Here is a 24824-nt window from a genome sequence, read left to right as displayed (position 1 = left end):
CGACCTTCGATGTATAAGTTGTAGATTCTACCGGAGGACGTAAGGTTGACAGTTACTATGGGGGCTCTAGTTCTCGAGGTCGGCAGGTGCCGCTTGGTGTCGACCCGCTCTAATTTTCCGACGGCTGTACGATCTTCTTACAATTACGACGAATGTGGCCTACGTCGCCGCAATTCGAACATCTAGGCTCGCGTCTCTTTGGCATCTTGTTACGAAATACTCTCCGTATCATTTCCTCCAGACGATCATCGTTGTGTTCGTCACTTTCTTCAATGGTTCTTACTCTATGGCTTCGTGAAGTTTGACTAGCCGTTTCGTTTTCCAGTGCTTCATCTAAAACTTTCGGTCTTGCTAGTCGTAAAGCTTTCTGTAGTTCACTATCTTTCAGCCCATTGACGAAGGTATCTACCGCAATTTCTTCTAAAACGCTCTCTGGCACCTCCGGATAAGCCAACCGCACCACACGAGCGACATCTGCTTCAAATTCTTGCAGATTCTCACTTGCTCTTTGACTTCTACTTCGCAGTTGTGCTTTGTATACTTGTTGTAGATGGGCATCTCCATATCGTTTTTCTAGACGAGTGAACAAGGTCTGGTAACATTTTTCTTGGCCCTTAGGAATTGACCTTAAAATATCTGCAGCATCACCTCGTAAAGCAGCAGTCAAGGAAACAGCCTTTTCTTGTTCGGTCCAATGATTGGCGGTCGCAATAGCTTGTCTAATTGTCTAAGGTATATGGACCAAGAGGACTTTCCATCAAATGGTGGTAATTTAAATCTCATATTATGCGACGTTTCGTCTCTCGGTAGTTGATCTTTCACTACAGGATCTAAAGCTACTGCATTAACTGGTGGTTGCATCTTCGTATTAGTTATTATGCTCTCTAATTCTTTGATCTTTTCTTCTACGGTCTCTAATTGTTTGATCTTCTCTTCTAACATGTCTTTATTATCGTCTACACTTTTCTGTATCTTATCGGTTGTTCTAAAAACTTCTTCGAATTTCTCGTTGTTCTGTCTACAAACTTCTTCAAGTTTTTCGTTGTTTTGTCTACAAACCTCTTTAATTACTTGAGAAGTCTCGTCAAATTTTTTAGCAACGTTTTCGAATTTCTCGTCGCTTTTTCTACTAACTTCTTCAAGTTTCTTGTTGTTCTTTATAGAAGTTTCATCTATCTTTTGAGAAACACTTTCGAATTTCGATAAGATTGCTTGTTCTGCTGACTGGAAGTGGATTGTCTCGGGCCATCTCCGTTCTTCGTGAGGACATCCTTGAGTCGTGCTTGTAGGACTTTCTTGGACCCACTGCTGTCTTCATCCCGTTCCTCTGATGTTCGCGGAGCTGTTTTACGGAAAGTTCTTCTAGCAACATCTCTGGTCGGCACCAGGGGTGGCCCGTGATAGTACAAGATGGTGAGGCACACTACACTTGAGGAATATTACAGTAGACTCTCTCTATAACGAACACGGGTATTACGAGGTTTTGCTTATAACGAGGTATGCCCAACATCTGTGGGCTTACCGAGGCTAGTGTTGTAATAAATTCCACCGCCTGTAACTTCCTTCCATTTATCTATCGACCGATATTGAATATCGTAGGAAATTTACAATTTGCGATTGCCAAGTTTCATTGTTGAAGACTACCATCGACACCTAATAAACTATGTTGGAGGCATCAAAACATTTCAGTGGTGGTGGTATGCACAATATTGTTGTCTGATATAACGAGATCCGCTTATAACAAGTTAATTAGTACGCCATTTCAGTTCTCGTTATAGAGGGAGTTTACTGTCTTATTATAGTTAGCTTTTCTTTAATAGCCGGAAGGTCGATTTTGTGACGTTATGACGTCACAAAACGGCACCGTATTTATTTTAAGACTTGCAAATGATATTAAATAACAATTTTATTCGCAAAAGAATAGCCACGAAAGTTCTAAGTCTCTAACATGGTTCATACTCTTAGTAGCTGTTTTTTTAGCTAAAAATAATTAATATGATACCACATATCAAAACAGTATGAATCAAATGTTCCGTCCTTCCTTGGTCTCATCAGCGTTGTACAGTCATATTAAGCAAAATTTACATTATATACTACATGACAAGAACGGAGAACTGATTCCAGTGGCGTAACCGGGGGTTTTTGTGGGTTAAAAGCGCCCCATACGCTTAACATCCTCCGTAATTTCATACCCCCAGCCAATTTAGCTAAAAATAATTAATATGATACCACATATCAAAACAGTATGATTCATATGTTTCGTCCTTCCTTGGTCTCATCAGCGTTGTACAGTCATATTAAGCAAAATTTACATTATATACTACATGACAACAACGGACAACTGATTCTAGTGGCGTAACCAGGGGGTTTTTGTGGGTTATAAGCTCCCCATACGCTTAACATCCTCCTTAATTCCATACCCCCAGGGACCCACCAGAGCCCTCCCTTAGGATCATCCTGGTTACGCCGTGATTCTTTTACTATTAATCACTTGCCAAAATTAAATTATTGTACGTAAACAATATACCTTCAAACACGTGATAATTTCATTTTAGAACCAATCTTATATTGTAAATGTATTGAATATAGGGAAATAAAAACAAGCAAGTAAGCAAATTACTGTTATATTATAAGATTGATTTTTTATGTTAAATAAACTAAGGGTTAAATTTTGTTTTTTTGGTTTTTTATTTTTTTTTATAAACAGCGTGCTTAAAAGTAAATGAATTATTATGAAAGAAATCATAATTTCTAATTTTTTTATTAATTTATTAATCTAATTGACATTTTACAAATGGCATACAGCTAGACACAGCATGATAACATATTCTAAACATCTTATTATACTAATAGTAAGTAACCAGAGTGTAAGAAGGCCAAGTACACGTAACTAGAACAAACTGCTTTAACAAACTACCTAAAAGGATACTTAATCCCGGTTCCAAAGATTATTCTCAGTTTAAATTTTATTGCTGCCTGTCGATCTCCAGGCTTCGTAATATGCTAGACAAGGACCCATCTGAGGCGCGCTTCTACGGTGCCGCTGCTATATAATTTGAGAAAGTGACAATGAGACGCATATATATACTCCCACGTAGAGTAGGTACCGGTGTATTTATGAATAACGCTTAACTACAAATATAAGGGATTAGGGCCGTACCTATTTTTATTTTTTATCATAAAAATAAAATTATTAAGTTTTATAATAAAAATTAAGTTATTTAGCAAATTTCAAAAAGTTAAATTGTATTTAAAGAATTAATGATGAAATAACGAAAATAAAGTTATTTAGCAAATTTCAAGCAGTTAAATTGTATTTAAAGAATTGATGATGAAATAACGAAATGTAAAGAGTCGATTAATATACCGGTGAGGCACTGCCTCACCTGCCTCATAGGACCAGCCGCCACTGGTCGGCACACACGTACTTTACAAAATGTCTTTTAAAAGTCTTTCTGAATACCGAACAATTAACTCACTTTAGTTTTTTCCCGACGAATAAAGTTCCAAAAGTCTTTTAAAGTCTTTCTCTAATTCACTTATTTATATCGCACTAAGTTTATCGAACACCGACACCACTGTAATAAAACGAGCGATTTCGTATTTATATACGACTTTATTAATTTATTTATACAAGTTTTCTTTACAAATATCTAGCTTAAAACTAACTCTGTTTACAAAATTTATTCGTATTTATAGCCCAGTCGTTATTCTGGAACAATCGACGCTCATCTCTAGCTATCAGCTTGTCCCGCCTACGTGAGGTACGTTCTAGAATCTAGAACTCTCTTTACCTCTCCGCCGACGCCACGAATATTCGATTACGTCATTCTCGAGTTGTGTATCGTTACACGGGGTCGGCCAAGAGTTCTCTTTCGTTACAATAATTTATTTATTAAAGTGTACTTTAACTTTTTCTATGACCATTAATGATACTATGAATAAAAATAGATTTTTAGATTAAAAAAAATATTGTTTCAAGAATTGTTTAAATAAATTAGACTGTTTATTAATTAATAAATTTATAAACAAATTGCATATTTGTAATGTACGTAGAAATTACATACAAATTAAAAAAGGAAAGATCAAAATCCATTGAGTTGATCCGGAGATACAGAAAATTGTATTAGTTTGAAATTGCTTTTTCGGTATTTTAACTCGGTGGATTTGTAGGTTCCCCCTAGTAACCGTTTGAACTACATTTTTGAAAAATCGTAGAGGGTGCTGTGAAGGTACGATGTTTGTGCAATTTTTTTAAGAAAAAATACAAATCCCATTCTTTAAAACGGCATTAATGAGATTATTAATTATTATAAACAAATTAGCTGTGAATTAAAAAAAACGCATGGCTAACTTTGTCCCAAATGAACCCAGGCTAAATTTTTTTTATTTGAAAATTTGTGTTAAAATACTAGCTTTTCGAATATATAAAAAGATTGTTTCTACGGACAACATTTTTAAAGTTATTCTAAATGTTTATAAACTACAACTACAAAATTTCAAAAATTTGGCATTAGGATTTTTGACTATATTAACTAATTTTTTTTAATACATTTTGATACTATCACTCTTCTACTTTCATTTGGCATACTCAAAATTGCCCTATCTTTATTATTTTCTGTCTTAGGTTATTGCAAAATAAAAGTCTCTGGAATAAACAAATAGAATAACTTCTTAAACTAATTAATGGATCGGTCTCAAATTTTTAGGATTTGTTAAGTACCCCAATACCCAACTTTAGGTGAAACACTAAAGTTCTAAGGTAGTTTTAGTAAATGTTATTAACAAATAACGATTTTCACTTATTTTGCAGTTTGCGTAGCAACAAATTAACTTTTTAACTTTCAAAAATCGGCATATTGAAGGTTTTTCAATGTTCTAAAACATTAAATTTTGTAATTTTATATCAACTATTTAGCTTTTGCATGGGGTGCAAAAACCGAAAAAATCGCGATTTTTGCACTAAATTGTTAATAATTAAAAAACGGACTCGAACTCTAGGTAGGAAACAGGTAGGTTTTCTTCCTATAGGTCTACAATAACTAAAAATGTAGTCAGCTACCTGGATCTCTGAGTGTCCCGAGAAAATCCTTATTTCTCTGGACTAATACTGCTGCTACATTTTCGGGTTGCAACGAAATTGAAAATGTTTATACATTTTTAATAGAAATAATTTATTTTTGGTTTTTGTCCTTTAATGTTTTAATAATCATATTATTATAACGAAGCTGATGTTATCTCTCCATGTTTTACAGAACTTCACATTAACCCCATAAATTCATCTAACTCAGAAAATGAGACAGTACATCACTTTTCTGACTCAGTAGAATCGTCTGAACCCGGCCACGATGAATACATGAATCCATTTCTCCCAGAACTTGACAATGATACCTTCGTCAACTCTTTACACTCAGAAGAGCACTTCGTCGATCACGATAACCACGATAATGTTTCTACCATCAAACCATCTTCAGGGGAACATCGTAACGAAACCAGTACACCAGCACCCGCTGATGAACATGGCGACAGACTGGTGCTTGCTTCTGTTCATGAGAATAAAGATGATCAAGTATCTACACTGCCCTCACTGGATGCGGAAGGTTAGAATTATTTTATCTTCTATATCATACCCTCTTTTCTTCTTTGAGTGCCTCTCCTATCGGAGATTGGATATCATTAGGGCGATTCTAATTTTATTTACTGCTGTTTTGAACAGATTCGTTAGTGGTACAGCCAAACCACTCTCTCAAATTTCTCATCCAGGACATTCTTCTACGGCCTGGATTTCTTCGTCCTTGGATTTTTCCTTGCATTATGTTTTGTAGGAATGTGTACTTTGTCCCCTCATCAGGTGGCCTAAGTATTCAAGTTTTCTCTTTTTTATATTCAGTAGAACTTCTGGCTTGTTATTTATTCTGCGTATTACTTCTTCATTTGTAATTTTATCCACCCAACTTATTCTTACTATACGGCGGTAGCACCACATCTCAAAGCTTTCAAGATTTTTAATATTCCTCTGTTTAAGAGTCCATGACTCAACACCGTAGAGCAAAGTACTGAATACATAGCATTTTAATATTCTAGTTCGTAGATGAATACTAATATCACGATTACAAAATAATTTTTTCATTTTTATAAAAGTAGACCTGGCAATTTCAATACGTCTTTTTATCTCGTGATTTTGGTCACCTGTTTCATTGATAAGGGTTCCCAAGTATTTGTATTCGTTTACTTTTTCAAGTTGGGTACCGTTTATTGTGATACTAGTGTCATTTATTGGATTCTTACTGAAGGTCATATATTTGGTTTTTTTGACGTTCATCCTTATGCCGTAGTTATTACATATCTCATTCATACTTTCAACTAGATGTTGTAGATCTTCCGCTGTTCTTGCCATTATCACAGTATCGTCAGCATATCGAATGTTATTGATAACTTCTCCATTGACTATTATCCCTTCGTTTGCATATGAGAGAGCTTCTTGGCATATTTGTTCGCTGTAGATATTAAACAAGAGCGGTGACAATATACAACCCTGTCGTACCCCTCTACGTATTTCTATTTCGTCCGATGTTTGGTCTTCTATTTTTATATTAGCTCGCTGATTCCAGTACAGATTTAATATTATTTGTATGTCTCTGGTGTCAATGTTCTTACTCTCCAGGATTTCTTTGAGTTTACTGTGGCGAACTTTGTCAAAGGCCTTTTCAAAGTCTATAAAGCAGGCGTGTACCTCTTGGTTAACATCTAGGCATCTCTGTGTTAGAACGTTCAGGGCAAAGAGAGCATCCCTTGTACCTAATCCTTTTCTGAATCCCATCTGTGTATCGTTAATATCGATGTCTAGTTTTTGATAGATTCGGTTGTGGATGACTCTAAGAAATATTTTAAGCAGGTGACTCATCAAGGAGATTGTTCGATGATCTGAACATTGCACTGCCTTAGTTTTCTTCGGTATGGTGACAAACGTAGACAGCAACCATTCTTGTGGTATTATACCAGTACTGTATATTGTATTGAATATATGCAATATTATGGTTACGGATTGAACATTCAAAAGCTTCAGCAGTTCTGTAGGGATTTCATCAGGTCCGTTTGCTTTTCCATTTTTAGCGTTTTTTATTGCGTATTCTACTTCTTCTTTCAATATGTCTGGCCCAGTTGCATTGATTTTCTGAGTTAAGTTGTTTCTATCGTCTTCAAATAATTCATTCAGGTATTCTGTCCATCTTTTTATTTTATTCTCTAGATCTACAATAAGGTTTCCATCTTTGTCTTTAAGTTTACCTATTTGGCATTTCTTTATGCTTCCTGTTATCTCTTTTACTTTTTTGTGCATATTGAACGCATCGTACTTTTTCTCATAGGTTTCCATTTCTTCACACTGTTCTTTAATCCACGCCTCTTTGGCTTCTTTTATTCTCTTTTTTATGTGTTTGTTTATTTCTTTGTATTTGTCTAGGTAATTCTTCATATTTCTTCTTTGTTCCATCAAGTCTAGTATGTCCTGTGTTATCCACCCCTTGTTCTTTGTTGTCGTTTTTGTCAGATGTTTCTTTCCTGCTGTTTGTATAGCTGTATTTATGTACTTTAATTTTTGGTTAACGTTATCTGTATCGTTAATTTGTTGTTGCACTGAACTGAGGTTTTCATTTATTTCTTCTCCTGTTTCTTGTTGTATATTTTTGTTTCTAAGTTTAACTAAATCTAGTGTCTTTCTTTGTGGTCTCCTTATCTTTTTTGGTCTCGCCTCTATCACAGTAACTAACCCAACTTCTATTAAAACTATAATATTTGTGACGAATGAAAATTTTACTTTTAATATTAACAATATCAAAAATAAAACTTTATTAGAACTAATCTTCTGGTTACACCATTCGTGGCTTCTAAAATTTGCAAGCTAACGAAATGCCGGAGCTAAAAAGGCCGAGGGAGATCTATCAGGTTGCATCTCACTTCCCGCCTGTCCAGCATGGTAAAATTTCAACCAAGATTAGTTCCCAATACTCAGATTAGGAGTAGAACTAATAAAAATAATAAATAATCATTTCGTTATGAAGCGAAACAAGAGCCGTCTTATAGTGTAGGAAACAGAGGTCGAACCTCGCAAAACGGACACAAGTCCGTTTTTTTCTGGTATATCAAGGGGTGCTTATTATGAGACTATCTTTTTCTTAAAAAATTTCGCCCCAGAACCCTTTTTTTCATCTATTTAAAGGGGGTAATTTGTGGTTTTTGCGAAACGTAGCCCTTCCTGTACGTTTTCCAAAAAATTTACTTAATAGTAAAATGAAGACTATATTTCCTACCATTTATTTCCTAACGGCATATGTCTATCACCCACCGTTTAGCGGGGGTGGCGCCCCAAAGTTAACAAGTTTTTAAAAAAGATGTTTTAAAAGAAAATTATTTTCCCTAACTGTAATGAAAATTAACCCTGGAAGCTCACACTTGGGTGTGAGATACCCATCGAGACACTTAACTGCATGTAGCTTGCGCCGCTGCATTTCAATGGTAATGCTGCTTTATGTAAATTCAGTCTCTAGTCTGCCAAGGACGGGTGTGTAGTTGCGGTCTCATTTGAGCAATATTTCCAATCACGAGAATTTATTGAATACAGGCTAGGGTATGTAGCACCCATGTGTGAGGTTTGCGATCAAGTGTGCGTTCAAGTTAATGGCCTAACAACACAACATCCCACAAATTTAGTAAAGAAAACTAGGTGTTATTTCTGCAAAGGCAAAGATGGAAAAGCAAAGCGTCCATGCTCGGCTTGCTATAAAGCATAATGCATGGATCATAGAGCCACACTGTCTTATGAATGTAGTTACTAAAATGAGTGAAACTGAAATACCTGGCTAAGAATGAATATGAGTTCTATAATCAAAAGGTGTTATATTTTAGTTAGAAAGACCATTTTATTGTTAAATTAAATTAAAATATTTTGAATTATGTTTCCGGTTTTTTAGAAAATGTTTTTTAATTATTTTTAGGTATTTTTAATATTTTGTTCTTTTATGTTACTACAATTAAGAGAGAGAAAATAAAATTATTGATTTAATTATTCCTATGTATTCAATAGTGATTAGAGAGTCTCTGGAAATCATAAAATATTTACTTTTTTTTTATTTCTTCACAAAAAATCATTGGGTATCTGACACCCATGTGTGCGGTTTATGTAAAATAAAATAGGTGTGATCTTCCAGGGTTAAGAAGAAACCCTGGGAAATTAATCACAAATAAGTGACTGATTTTTTGGTATAAGTCTGATTTAAGGGCAGTTGCCCATTTTTTAATTACATTTTAAAAAACCTTTTTTTATACCATCTGAACCGCCTATGCTAGAGTAAAAAAACTTTCAGCGATTATCCATGTACTGGTGTTATTTACAAATTTCTATAATGCACCACCATTTTTTTCCGAATCACCCAAAAAAAGGAAAATTAATAAAGAAAGTGATTTTCTTGGAATCCTTCACACACCATGCCCTTTATTAAAATGCTCCATATATTTTGTGCACGTTCTTATTACCCATGCATGGATACCAAAAGCGATTTCTTAATGCAACCCCTGTAGCCAAAAAATAAATAAATAAAGGGGTTGAAATTTTTTTTTTGCTTTTTGACACATATGGACATATGCTTCATCAATAGGGGTTTTCATAAATATATATATATTGTTATATTTCTATTTTATATGAAAATTAAATTTTGATAATTATAAACAGAATTCAATTTAATATAAAATATTTTCAATTTTCTCAACCACGGGCATATAAATTTAGAACAACCTGTATACAACAAATTGTTATATTTAATTTTAAGAAGTGATTAAACGAAACTCGGGAAAATGCGCTTAGAATAAACAAAGTGAATGGCGTACCATTATCGTTGTTCGCGGAAGGTTCGATCATTAGCCTAAGCTAAATAAGACTCAGTTGAAAAAGATAATAGGTCATTATCGTTGTTCGCGGAAGGTTCGATCATTAGCCTATGCTAAATAAGACTCAGTTGAAATAGAGAATAGGTCATTAAAATTTGTAAATAGTAGAAAGTAATTTTAGAATGGGAATTAACTATTTCTTTTTTGAAATCCATTAAGCATATTTAGAAAGATTAAAAATTGGTTTTGAGGAAGACTGCGAATGAGAGTTGGTGGTGGAAGGTTGATTTGTGAATCTGGAAGGGATATTTAGAAAGTAGGGGAATGAATGACAAATATAGATCAGAATGTTTTGAGCTGTCGAGAAGGGAAGTCCAGTAGTAGACGGTAGTGTACGGAGAGTGAGAAAGCCGGTGTAGTTCCGTGAGTGTGGAGTATCTATCGTGGAACGAGAGGTAGGCCAGGTTGAGAGTAAAAGAACCTCCTTGAGCCAAGAGTTCCCGGTAGCTGATTGCAGTTTCGAAGAAGGTAGAACACAGCATCACGACAGAAGCAGGAAACGAGAGCTATACGAGCTAGTTTCAAAGGAGAACATTACTGGAAGCCAGGACGAGGTTTTGATCGCAGCCAAGGATAGCAGGAAACGGGTCTTGTGTGAAGACATTCTCAGTTCACCAGAAAAAGGTCAGTCTCATTTGTTTGGACATGAATGTATGGGTTTTTCGTATTAAATACCACATTTAAAATTGAAGAAACATAATCAATAATATCAGAAAAGCTTCATCAAACTTAAATAGAATTGTTGCTAATAAATCATAATAGTTAAATGTTAATAAAAACTTTCAATTGGAAACCAAAAGGAAATAAGATTCCCATGTGTAAATGTTATGTTTAAGAATAATAAGATATAGCAAATATTAAGCAGTGATTGCCATTTAAATAAAATAAACAATATTTTGATTACAATTGTAACCCATATGTGTGTATTATTTTACTCTTTTCTTTTCTATCCCGATTAGGAACCATTGAGAAATACTTAGAAGCCACGTAAGTAAGTAATTAATTTTATAAAAAGCCCTGAGATTGAAAACATATTGATATGTGATCTGGTAAATTAATTAGATTATTATTAATGCATTGATTAAATTAAATGACATATAAGAATATTATCTCATATCAATAATCAAGATCACAACAACTGTCGTCCAACGTGGAAAGCATTGAAAAGTATTTCTAGTGGCAAATTTGAAGGATAGAAAGAGTAAAGCCGGCATTTGAAAATTTATATGCCTGTGGTAAAAAGTGAGATACTTACATTTGATAACATAAAATTTTAGATCTCTTTAGGTACAAATTTTACATGACTGATTTAATATTTTATTTTTACGATATTTACATTTGATATATTTATTGACAATTTATAATATTTGGGTGAGAAAAAGTCGTCTTGGTAACATACTAGTAAAATTTCACATTTGGCGGGGATAGTACTTCTTGAAAACAAATGTCTGTGACAAGAAGCCAAAGCAAAGACAACAAAAAACAAAAAGAACATTCAGATCAAGAGGAAAATTCAGACCAAGAAGATATTTTAAACACAACTATCATGGAAACAGGAAAAAAAGAATTGTCAGAATTAGAAAAGATATTACAACTTATGCAACTCCAGTCACAAAAAATGGATGAAGCAAAACGAACAATGGATAAAAATCAGGATGAAACACAAAAAAAAATGGATGAAAATCAACGTGAAACGAAACAAGCCATGGAAGAAACATCAAAGAAAATGGATAAAGTGGATCAAAAAATGGATGAAACACAACAAAAAATGGATGAAACACAACAAAAATTGGATCAAAAAATGGATGAAACACAACAAAAAATGAAACAAGCAATAGAAGAGAACAACAAGAAAATGGAGGAACGCATAGAAAAGTATGAAATGAAAATTAAAGATCACATGCAAGAACAAGAAATGAGAATAAAGGACCACATGAAAGAACAAGAAATGAAAATTCAAAATAAAATGAAGGAGTTAACGAATTGCCAGAAAAAAGAAATGGAAAGTTTGGAAAACAAGTTGGAAAATGCTATTCAAGTAGACAGAGAAGAAATGGAAAGAAAGATTGCGGAAATCAATATTCAACAAAATGTAGGAGAAAGAAGAGAAATGGTTATACATAGCACAGATGACGTGAAGATAAGGTTTGGCGGGGATGTAAGAAGATTACACCCAGTGCCGTTCATAAATAGCCTGAAAAAGAAAATACAGCACATCGGAAATTTCGAAACAGCAAAAGAAACTATCAGAAACCATCTCAAATATGAAGCAAGCCTATGGTTCGATAGTAAAGAAGAAGAATTCGGCAATTGGCAACAATTTGAACAAAAATTTTTGAATTATTTCTGGGGAAAAGTCCAACAATTGGAAATTAACAAGGAATTGCAAAATGGGAAATACAATGATAGGATGGGTATATCAGAAAGGACATATGCATTACAAATTTACTATAACGCAAAACATTTACAATATAATTACTCATCGGAACAATTAGTCGAACTGATTGCAAGACATTTCGAAGAAACGCTGGAAGACCATATCACATTGCAAAACTACAAAGACATAGATAGTCTATGCCAATTCTTACAAATAAGAGAATCACGTTTAAGAGAAAGAAAATCAAGAAGGTCGCGAGAAGATTACAGGCCCCGAGAGACACAGGATTACAGAGATAGAAATCAAAATAGGAGGGACTATACAAGACGAGATTTTAATCCCAGAAGGGAAAACGAAAATAGAGACAACGGAAGAGGAAATTATGAACAAAGAAATAGGCAATGGAATGAGGACAGAAATCGAGAATACCAGAGTAGAAATATCACACGCTCAAATCAAGAAAACAGAAATAATGGTAGACAAAATGAACAGGGATATCGAGAAAACCGAAACAGATCCGACAGACCAAGAGAAAATAGAAGAGAAGTAAATAATACCCAGACAGATGAATATGACGGAGAGAGACATTATGACGAAAATATAAACAACGATGAGCAACCGGCGTCTTTTCACGACGGCGCTCACTAAAAACCAAAAATCAAACAGGAATCTTTTGTAACCCCAAGGAGTTTATTAAATTGGCAAGAAACAACGAAAAGAAAAATGGAGTTAATTTAAAATTTGTGGATGGATTTATCAACGAGAAACCAATTAAAATTATGATAGACACTGGATCTGAAATAACATTGGTCAACAGAAAACTAATAGAAGAAGTTAACTTAACAAATTTAATTTACAAAATACCTAGGGTAAATTTAGTGGGCGCAAACAAACGGACATTGGCAACTATAAATGAAGGCATACGAGTAATGGTACGACTGGGTAAGAAGATGTATGCACTACAATGTGTAATAATGCCAAACATGTCACATGACATGATAGTAGGAGTTGACGAATTGGCAGAAAAACATGTAGTGATAGATTTTAAAAATAATACGATGAATCTAACAGAAGAAAAAGAAGAAGAACAGGACAAGGAACAGGAGAAACAAAATACGGACGAATCAGGTAAAGAACAAACAGTGGAAATGAATTTGGCAACGAAGCAAGGACAAAGAAGAAAAGGGAGAAAAAGTCAGAAAAAGACAAAAGAAAATGAAACCTGTGGCTCCTCAAAAGAAGAGTTGAGCCCAGAAGAAGAAAAATTGAGAGTATCAAAAGCAAAAGAAAACTGGGATTCCTCAAAAGAAGAGATGAGCTCAGGAGAAGAAGAAATAAAGCTAACAAATGAAAGCGAAAAAGATATGATCGAAACAGTGGCATTTGAAGAGGAGGCATATGAAAACGAGGATGCAGAATACACGGTAAAAGTATGTGAAAAATCTGAGGAAAAAGACAGAAGATTGATATGGGAAAAAGGGAAAGACAACATAATAGCCGACACTCTAACACAGGATGAGGACACTGAAAATAAGGAAACAATTACTCTACAGGTGGGACTAATTAGAGTAATACAAGAAGAAGGGGTATAAGACGTAGATTAAAGTAAGGAGATATACAGGGAGTTGGTTTTGCCTCGAGAAAATTTATTTAAAATTGCAGATAAATTTTATCGAATACAAGGCGGGGATTTGTTATATTTCTATTTGATATGAAAATTAAATTTTGATAATTATAAACAGAATTCAATTTAATATAAAATATTTTCAATTTTCTCAACCACGGGCATATAAATTTAGAACAACCTGTATACAACAAATTGTTATATTTAATTTTAAGAAGTGATTAAACGAAACTCGGGAAAATGCGCTTAGAATAAACAAAGTGAATGGCGTACCATTATCGTTGTTCGCGGAAGGTTCGATCATTAGCCTAAGCTAAATAAGACTCAGTTGAAAAAGATAATAGGTCATTATCGTTGTTCGCGGAAGGTTCGATCATTAGCCTATGCTAAATAAGACTCAGTTGAAATAGAGAATAGGTCATTAAAATTTGTAAATAGTAGAAAGTAATTTTAGAATGGGAATTAACTATTTCTTTTTTGAAATCCATTAAGCATATTTAGAAAGATTAAAAATTGGTTTTGAGGAAGACTGCGAATGAGAGTTGGTGGTGGAAAGTTGATTTGTGAATCTGGAAGGGATATTTAGAAAGTAGGGGAATGAATGACAAATATAGATCAGAATGTTTTGAGCTGTCGAGAAAGTCCAGTAGTAGACGGTAGTGTACGGAGAGTGAGAAAGCCGGTGTAGTTCCGTGAGTGTAGAGTATCTATCGTGGAACGAGAGGTAGGCCAGGTTGAGAGTAAAAGAACCTCCTTGAGCCAAGAGTTCCCGGTAGCTGATTGCAGTTTCGAAAAAGGTAGAACACAGCATCACGACAGAAGCAGGAAACGAGAGCTATACGAGCTAGTTTCAAAGGAGAACATTACTGGAAGCCAGGACGAGGTTTTGATCGCAGCCAAGGATAGCAGGAAACGGGTCTTGTGTGAAGACATTCTCAGTTCACCAGAAAAAGGTCAGTCTCATTTGTTTGGACATGAATGTATGGGTTTTTCGTATTAAATACCACATTTAAAATTGAAGAAACATAATCAATAATATCAGAAAAGCTTCATCAAACTTAAATAGAATTGTTGCTAATAAATCATAATAGTTAAATGTTAATAAAAACTTTCAATTGGAAACCAAAAGGAAATAAGATTCCCATGTGTAAATGTTATGTTTAAGAATAATAAGATATAGCAAATATTAAGCAGTGATTGCCATTTAAATAAAATAAACAATATTTTGATTACAATTGTAACCCATATGTGTGTATTATTTTACTCTTTTCTTTCCTATCCCGATTAGGAACCATTGAGAAATACTTAGAAGCCACGTAAGTAAGTAATTAATTTTATAAAAAGCCCTGAGATTGAAAACATATTGATATGTGATCTGGTAAATTAATTAGATTATTATTAATGCATTGATTAAATTAAATGACATATAAGAATATTATCTCATATCAATAATCAAGATCACATCAATATATATATATATATATATATATATATATATATATATATATATATATATATATACAGCGTGTCTACTTGAGTTGGAAACATGGGAAACTTTTTTATTATTAATTTTACGAAAAAAAGTTATTCTTTATAAAAAGTTCTGCATGCCCCAAAACCTAAGATTCAATTATCAGATATCAAATTTTCTCAATATTATACGAGGTATGTCAAAAAATATGAATTTCGGCTAAGGGTAAAGTACCTTTATTTCTCTCAATATCGAAAATTCTTATGATAAAAAGTTGTTTGGAATTAAAAACTAAGATGAAATATGCAATTACATGCTTCTTATTGAAAAAAAAATATTTTTCTCAAATTTATGGATACCCAACATCGTTTTTAATTATTACAAATATCATAACTCGTTTATTATTCATTTTACGAAAAAAAGTTATTCTTCATAAAAAACTTTGCATGGTCTAAAATCTAAGACACAACCATGATATATCAACTTTTATTAATTTTATACGAGGTGTGTCAAAAAATATGAAATTCGCTCAATATTATAGCACCTTTATATTTCACAGTATTTCAATTACAAGGATGTAATTGCATATTGACACATAGTTTTTAATTCTAAACAACTTTTTTAATAACCGTTTTCAATATTGTGAAAAATAAAGGTACTTTACTCTTGAGTGAAATTCATATTTTTTGACATAACTCGTATAAAATTAATAAAATGTCATATCTGTTGGTTGAATCTTCGGTCTTAGGACATACAGAGATTTTTATAAAGAATACCTTTTTTTCGTAAAAGTAATAATAAAAGAGTTATCGTATGTGTAATGAATAAAAACGAAGTTAGTATCAATAAATTTGAGAAAAATTTGGAAAATATTTTTTTCCAATTAGAAGCATGTAATTACATATTTGAGCTTGGTTTTTATTTCCAAACAACTTTTCATAATAAGAATTTTCGATATTGAGAGAAATAAAGGTACTTTACCCTTAGCCGAAATTTATATTTTTTGACATACCTCGTATAATATTGAGAAAATTTGATATCTGATAATTGAATCTTAGGTTTTGGGGCATGCAGAACTTTTTATAAAGAATAACTTTTTTTCGTAAAATTAATAATAAAAAAGTTTCCCATATGTTTCCAACTCAAGTAGACACGCTGTATATATATATATATATATATATATATATATATATATTTCTTTATATATATATATATATATATATACATATATATATATATATATATATATATATATATATATATATATATATATATATATATATATATATATATATATATATATATACAGGGTGGTTCATCTTATTCGCATCGGTGTCTGTACGGAAAACCACTTGATATCTTAAAAAAATTTCTTCACAGAAATATACAGGGCCTTTAATACTACAATCTAAAAATTATGTGAATTATACAGGGTGCTCCAAAAAAGAGTGGTATATCAACGTTATATTTTTTCTTATGGAATGCCTTATATCTGATGACATTACTGAATTGACCTTAAAAAATAAGCTATACTTTCATAAGGGTTCCCTATACCTAAATACAGGGTGTTTTGATTTATTTCGATTTTTATGAAAATGTAAGGTTTTAGAAAAAAATAAATATCTACGAATCTAAGAATCAGTAACAAATTCTTTCTTGGATCTTAATAATAGACTATTTAGCATACTTAAACAGATGCTTATTGCAACAAAATTTTTTACACGGTGGTCAAAATATGAGATTGTTCTATTAACAAATTCAAGCTGTAATAACTTACTTATTTAAAATGGAACACCCTGTGTCTTACTAATCTATCGCGTAGAAAATTTATTTAGCTTTCAATTCTTATTAGGGTTTCTTATACCGATCTCCCTTTTTTTTTAATATTTAAATATTTCCTAATTTGTAAGCTTTAAAAATTAGAATTAAGTACCTATGTCGTGGTTATGTACAACACATCATCAACACCGGCAATATACTTAAATATCTTAGTCAAGATACTTTCGTTAATAAAATTCATATTTTTATCATTTAATCACACAGAGTGTTCTTATTTTAAATGACATACCCGATATTCTATTCTTTATAATGGAAGATATTTAAAATCTCTTCAATTCCATGTAAACATTCTCAATACACATGTTATTCTGTAAATATAAACTCCCATGTAATTCTGTAAATACCCATTTTTACATATTTTTGTACAATAGGCAAGTTTTCGTCATAGTAGCCATTGCATTTAATTGTTTGTAATTGCGATTCAAAGATTCAAACAAAAAGTGGTGTTCTTAAATTTACTTAATAACCATCGGTTTAAGATATGGAAAATACTTATACGGAATGAAATATAATTTAAATATCTTCCAGAATACGACATCTAAGGGTATGTAGTTTAATATAAACATTATTCAATGTCACATGTAGGTCAAAATCAACTAAAATAATACAACACTCTGTGTGATTACATGATAACAATGGAAATTTTATTAATGACAGTATTTTGTCTAATTTTATTGCCGGTGTTGGTGATGTGTTGTACATAACCACGACATATTTACTTAATTCAAATTTTTAAAGCTTACAAATTAGGAAATCTTTAAATATTTAACAAATGAAGGGAGATAGGTATAGGAAACCCTAATAAGAATTGAAAGCTAAGGGTGTTAAGCCATTTAAAATAAGTAAGTTATTACAGCTTGAATTTGTTAATAGAACAATCCAATCTTTTGACCACCCTGTAAGAAGATAGGTATAGGAAACCCTAATACAAATTGAAAGCTAAGTATATTTTCTACGCGATAGACTAGTAATATACAGGGTGTTACATTTAAAATAAGTAAGTTATTACAGCTTGAATTTGTTAATAGAACAATCTCATATTTTGACCACCCTGTAAGAAACTTTGCTGCAATAAGCATCTGCTTAAGTTTGCTAAATAGTCAATTATTACGAACCAAGAAAGAATTTGTTACTGATTCTTAGATTCGAAGATATTTATTTTTTTCTAAAACCTTACACTTTTATAAAAATCGAAATAAATCAAAATACCCTGTAATTAGGTATAGGGAACCCTTATGAAAGTATAGCTTATTTTTCAAGGTTAATTCAATAAGGTCATCAGATATAGGGCATTCCATAAGAAAAAATATAGCTTTGATATACCAGTCTTTTTTGGAGCACCCTGTATAATTCACATTATTTTTAGATTGTAGTATTAATGGCCCTGTATATTTCTGTGAAGAAATGTTTTTAAAATATTAAGTGGTTTTCCGTACAGACACCGAGGCGAATAAGATGAACCACCCTGTATATATATAAAACAGATGAAATAAAGAATGTGGAAAAATCCCCTTACGAACAATTCACACATCCACCATTTCGGGCTGGGAAAAATTTTTCGAATAGAATCAAAGATCCAAACACCAGTTCTTAGAAATGTGTTTCGCCCTCTTCAACCTCTCATTGCGAAAGAATTTTTCGAATAGAATCAAAGATCCAAACACCAGTTCTTAGAAATGTGTTTCGCTCTCTTCAACCTCTCGTTGCGAAAGAGGGCGAAACACATTTCTAAGAACTGGTGTTTGGATCTTTGATTCTATTCGAAAAATTTTTCCCAGCCCGAAAGGGTGGATGTGTGAATTGTTCGTAGGGGGATTTTTCCACATTCTCTATTTCATCTGTTTGATTTCGTACGAGTGGTCGTTAAACCATTAACCTTGGATCTTTTGATCACTGAGTGTGTTTCAAAGATCTACATCTTATGTTTTTAAATATATGTATATATATATATATATATATATATATATATATATATATATATATATATATACATAGTAACTGTAGCTACAGGCACCCAGTAAACCGACGTCAATGTAGCTCCCGGTGTATACTGTATATAATAAATATTGATATTTCGGCACCCCGAAAATATCTGATAAAGAGGCATCCAAGTTGTATAAAATTTTGATAATAAATTACAAACAGGCACCACGCAGCGTTGCCACATTTATGGGGGTCACATTAACTGTTTTTCTGCTTAAAATGTATATTAGTTATTTAAACTTGACACTGAGTTTACATGTTCATCCTATGTACGTAAAAGTGGGTGCAAGTAATTATCGCAATAAAAAAATATGCAATTTTATTCGAGTGAAGAAAGACCTCAAACGATTTAAACTTTATTTTATTTTAAATTTGTGCTTATATTTTTATCAAAAATAAACTATTAAAACTGCATAAGAGAAAGACATACTTGCTGAACAAACAAAATGTATACTAAAAACAAAATAAATAATAATAAACTATGGAATATGACAAATCGTAGTTGATTTTATTTTTATTTATCTTTTACTTTATAATATTTTACGAAAAAATATATTTGTGTGCTTATTTAACAAATCTCTGATTAAAAGATTTAAACAAAGGTCTTATAAAATAAAAACTAATATTAAAAAATCCTCGTTGGGAGCACGAACAATAAAATTAACGAATATTTTTCAAAGCCTGTATTAAACACTTAATAATTACAAATTAAAAATAAACAGTGTGTCTGCGTAACTTGGAACCATATGGGAAACTTTTTTAATATCAATTTTGCGAAAAAAAGTTATTCTTTATAAAGTAGTCTGCATAGTCTAAAACCTAAGAAACAATCATCAGATATCAAATTTTATCAACAGTATACGAGGTATGTCAAAAAGTATGAATTTCGCACAATAGTAAAGTGCTTTTATATTTTACAATATCGAAAATTGTCATTGATTAAAGGTGTTTGTAATTAAAAATTATGTTATAATCTGCATTTACACTCTTCTAATTGAACAAAAATGTTTTTGAAAATTTTTCTCAAATCGCGGACACCCAGCATCATTTTTATTTATGATAGCTCCGATATTATTAATTTTACGAAAAAAAGTTAATCTTTATAAAACGTTCTGCATAGTCTAGCAACTAAGATAAAATTATAAGATATTAAATTTTGTCAATTTTATACGAGGTATGTCAAAAAATATGAATTTCGTTGAAGAGTAAAGTACCTTTATTTTTCACAATATTGCAATCTGTTATTCTAAAAAGTTGTTCAGAATTAAAAACTGTGTTTCAATATGCAATTGTATCATTCTAGTTGAAATATTGTGAACTACAAAGGTACTCTTGAGCGAAATTCATATTTTTTTACATACCTCGTATAAAATTGAAAAAAATTGATATCTTATGATTGCATCTTAGTTTTTTGACTATTTAGAAATTTTTATAAAGAATAACTTTTTTTCGTGAAATTAATAATAAGGGAGTTATATTAAATGAAAATGATGTTGGGTATCCGTAATTTTAGGAAAATTTTCATTTTTTTTTCAATTAGAAGAGTGTAAATGCATATTATAACATAATTTTTAATTACAAACATATTTGCTTAATAACAATTTTCGATATTGTGAAATATAAAGGCATTTTACTCTTGAGCGAAATTCATATTTTTGGACATACCTCGTATATTATTGATAAAATTTGATATCTGATGATTGCATCTTAGGTTTTGAACTATGCAGAGCACTTTATAAAGAATAACTTTTTTTTCGTAAAATTGATATTAAAAAAGTTTTCTTTATTACGCGTTACCCAAGTTACGCAGACACACTGTATAAAAAATATAAAACAAAAATGTCTTTTTTTTTTAACAAAAGTCCATTTAATGTTGAATTTTAGATTAATTAAGAATCCTCCTTTCTCATTCTTGACTCATTGAAAATAAATGTCTTAACAACCAAGAAATGTTTTCGAAATTAGGTTGATGTTTCTTAATACAATCTTCGCATTCAACTTTTCTTAATGCTTTCTTCGATGCTATTTGGTTTGAAAAAAATCTTCGCATAATACGTTTTTGGTTACAAGTCCATTTTAGTCTTTCACCTAAAAACAACAAATTCAAGAACACATGAACACAATACTTTACAAAAGAGCTACCTTTTTTTGTGAAAAGTTGTCATCGGATTGTTGTACTTCTAGTACTTTAACAATTTGGTGTATATCTACTTTATCTAAAAAAAAACAAACAAACAACAATTAGTTTCTAGTATATTTAAGAGACAAGTAATATACCAAAATATTTTTCTTTTTCGCCTTTTTGATACATTTTCTTTGATTGTATTTTCATTGATTCCTCTTGTCCTTTTTCTTTATTTTCTATATATTCTGTTTGCGACTCAAAGAATTCAGTTTCGGATTGCATAGATTCGTTAAATTCCATATGGCGTGGTTCTTTCCCTACATCTAGTTCATCCATATTAATATCTATCTCTTCCAGTGTTTTATTTTTAAATTCAGCTGCATTTCCCTTTTCCATTATTTGCAAAATCTTTGACACTTTTTTAGAAATAAAAAGAATAAGTTTTTTTGATTAGACTCATAATTTACGCAAAAAAGCCGTGTATAACTTTGAAAACTGTAAAAACCGCTAATTTTTTTCAACATTGAAACTGAGATAATTCAATTTTTATTTATAATTAATTACTGCTAGGCCACAATGTTAATTGAAAACTTGTTTACTTTATTGCACCTAAACAGCTAAAGACAAAAATTTGATTATTTAATATGATTTTCTAAAAAATTTTTGCTTTCCAAGTATATTATAGTCCAATCAACAGCCATTTTCTCGTGGAATTTTGAGAACCAAGGTCGATTTCCTTGAAAATTTGGATTTAGGTAGTAATTATAACCTTTGTCAAAATCTACTCTATGCCGAAGTGTGCTTTTGCCCTTGGGGTGTAAAGAACCCCATCTAGGGGATGAAAATTTTTTTATCAAAATTACTATGGAAATCGATAAAGTGACCAATTCTGAGTAAATTTTGTTTTATAAAATTTCTTTGCAAAATTGACACTTTCCAAGTTATTTGCGATTGAAACTATGCATTTTTCTCACGTGAAACTATGCCAAAAACTCACGTTTTATAACCGTTTTTTATGAATAACTTAAAAAAATTTAATTTTATAGAAAAAAACCATAAAATACAAAATTGTAGCTAATAAAAAACAAAGAGATGCGCGTCTGAAATACCTATATGTACACCCAATAACAACTGAGGTTGTTATTTAATCTGTAAAGGATGGTTATTTTTTCGAAGAACATCGAAATGGAGAACTTTTAATCTCAAATAACTCGAATTTCGTGCAATTTTTTGGGAAAACTTAACAGAAATCTTTAAAAGTTTATTAAAATACCTTTGCAAATAAAAAGCTCTGACAAGTTTTTTTGCATAAGAACTGACTGATTTATGATGAAAATAAAGTCATTTTCTACCCATTAAACACTAATAACTGTACTTAATATGTGTAGCCACTGTTGTATACCTACCTACCTATACAGTGCTAGTCAAAAGTCCGTACCCCCCTCGTATCTTTTGAACGGTTATACCTATAATAGTGAAATTTGGACGGAGGAAATAAACGGACATAAGCTTCTTAACTAGTCCTGTCAGGTGACGTAATAGTGACAGATGACTTTACAGCGCCACTGTGACAGATAATTTTAAATGGGACCTTATAGCAAGTGATACCTCTTTTGAAAGGTATTGAAAATACCTATTCAGTCTTACTAATTTTGTTTGAGTTTAAGCTGATTTTGATGAATAAATGAAATAAATATAAAATTTTAGTTTTGCATTTAATTAATAAAAATTCAAAATTCCGCCTATGATTACTTGTCAAAAAGGTTGGCGTTGACGTAAAAACTACTAGAGAATTAAAAAACGTCAAATTTTTTGACAAAAAAAACCATAGGCGGACATTTGCATTTTTATTAATTAAATGCGAAACTACAATATTATATTTATTTAATTTATTCGCCAAAATCAAAATCAACTTAAACCCAAAAAAATTAGTATGACTGAATAGGTATTTTGAATACCGTTCAAACGAGGTATCACTTGCCATAAAGTCCCATTTAAAATTATCGGTCACAGTGGCTCTGTAACGTCATCTGTCACTATTACGTCACCTGTCATGACTAGTTAAGGAGCTTAGGTCCGTTTATTTCCTCCCTCCAAATTTCATTATTATAGGTATAACCGTTCAAAAGTTACGGGGGGGGGGGGTACGGACTTTTGACTAGCACTGTATAATATGGATTATAAATCTGTACATTTACCTTAGCTATGATATTTAATCAAATAAAAAATTTCAGTAAATAAAAAACCTCGTTTTTTCCTCTATTTCACTCCACAATAGAACGACTCAGTTCTTACAAGAAAAAAATTAATGCTTTCAGAGTATTCTCTAGTGACTTTAAATATAACCACTAAACGTTAAAGGGTTAATACTTTATAATTATTATTATTATAGTTAAATTAGGATACTTACCTTGTACATTGTCGTCTAATAATTTAAGTATTCTTTTCGTTCTGTCTCTCATGGTAATGTTAACACCCAATTTATTGTTTATTGCACACACTTTGACTTATTGCACACAAAGATCACCTTTGAAAATATTTTATTATTATAGAACCTGAGATATAATCTGCATTGATCGCATCGGTTTTACCGGTATTACAAATCGGCGCTAAATAGTACAAGTGAGGTTATATTAGGGAAAGGCGGGGTTGTCAGATTTATGGTGCCACTATGCCACTTTTTCTATTGGTGCCAAATTGACTACAATTATATAGTTACATACAGTTGTATATAGTAGAGCGCCCTCTATCGAAAAATGCCTGAACAAATCAATATGTCCGTTTGGAAAAAGTGTCAATCTGGCACCATTACGTTTTTTACATATTTTGCATTAGGAACACTCGTACTCTCCTAGGACGAAAATATACATGCTGTCGTACTGGCACCCAAAATCGGGTGCCACATCGTCAAATTGGGTGCGACATTGACATGTTTTGCTTAAAAATGGTGCCAGATTGACAGAATATATCTGTATATATATATATATATATATATATATATATATATATATATATATATAAACATAAGATGTAGATCTTTGAAACACACTCAGTGAACCAAAGATCCAAGGTTATTGGTTTAATATATATTAATTTAATATATATATATAATTATTTTATATATATATATATATATATATATATATATATATATATATTAACTGTAGCTACAGGCACCCAGTAAACCGACGTCAATGTAGCTCCCGGTGTATATTGTATATAGTAAATATTGATATTTAGGCACCCAGAAACTATTTGATAAATAGGCACCCAATCTGTATAAAATTTTGAAAATATATTACAAACAAGCACCACGCAGCATTGCCACATTTATGGGGGTCACATTGACTGTTTTTCTGATTAAAGTGTATATTAGTTATTTAAACTCAACACTGATTTTACGTGTTCATAAAATATGTATGTAAAAGTGGGTGCCACTAATTATCGTAATAAAAAATATGCA

General features: G+C 31.7%; 1 protein-coding gene across 1 annotated transcript in view; it reads left to right on the top strand.

The window, feature by feature from the left end:
• The window catches only part of LOC114345298 (uncharacterized), a 436109-nt gene that overhangs the window by 69056 nt on the left and 342229 nt on the right, over nt 1-24824 (top strand). The window contains exon 11 of the mRNA XM_050647575.1: nt 5256-5600. Within this exon, the coding sequence (XP_050503532.1) occupies nt 5256-5600 (345 nt within the window). The remainder of the gene's footprint in view (nt 1-5255; nt 5601-24824) is intronic.

Source organism: Diabrotica virgifera, chromosome 3 (genome assembly GCF_917563875.1).
Source record: "Diabrotica virgifera virgifera chromosome 3, PGI_DIABVI_V3a".
NCBI lineage: Eukaryota > Metazoa > Arthropoda > Insecta > Coleoptera > Chrysomelidae > Diabrotica > Diabrotica virgifera.
This window is presented reverse-complemented; position numbering and strand designations above follow the sequence as displayed.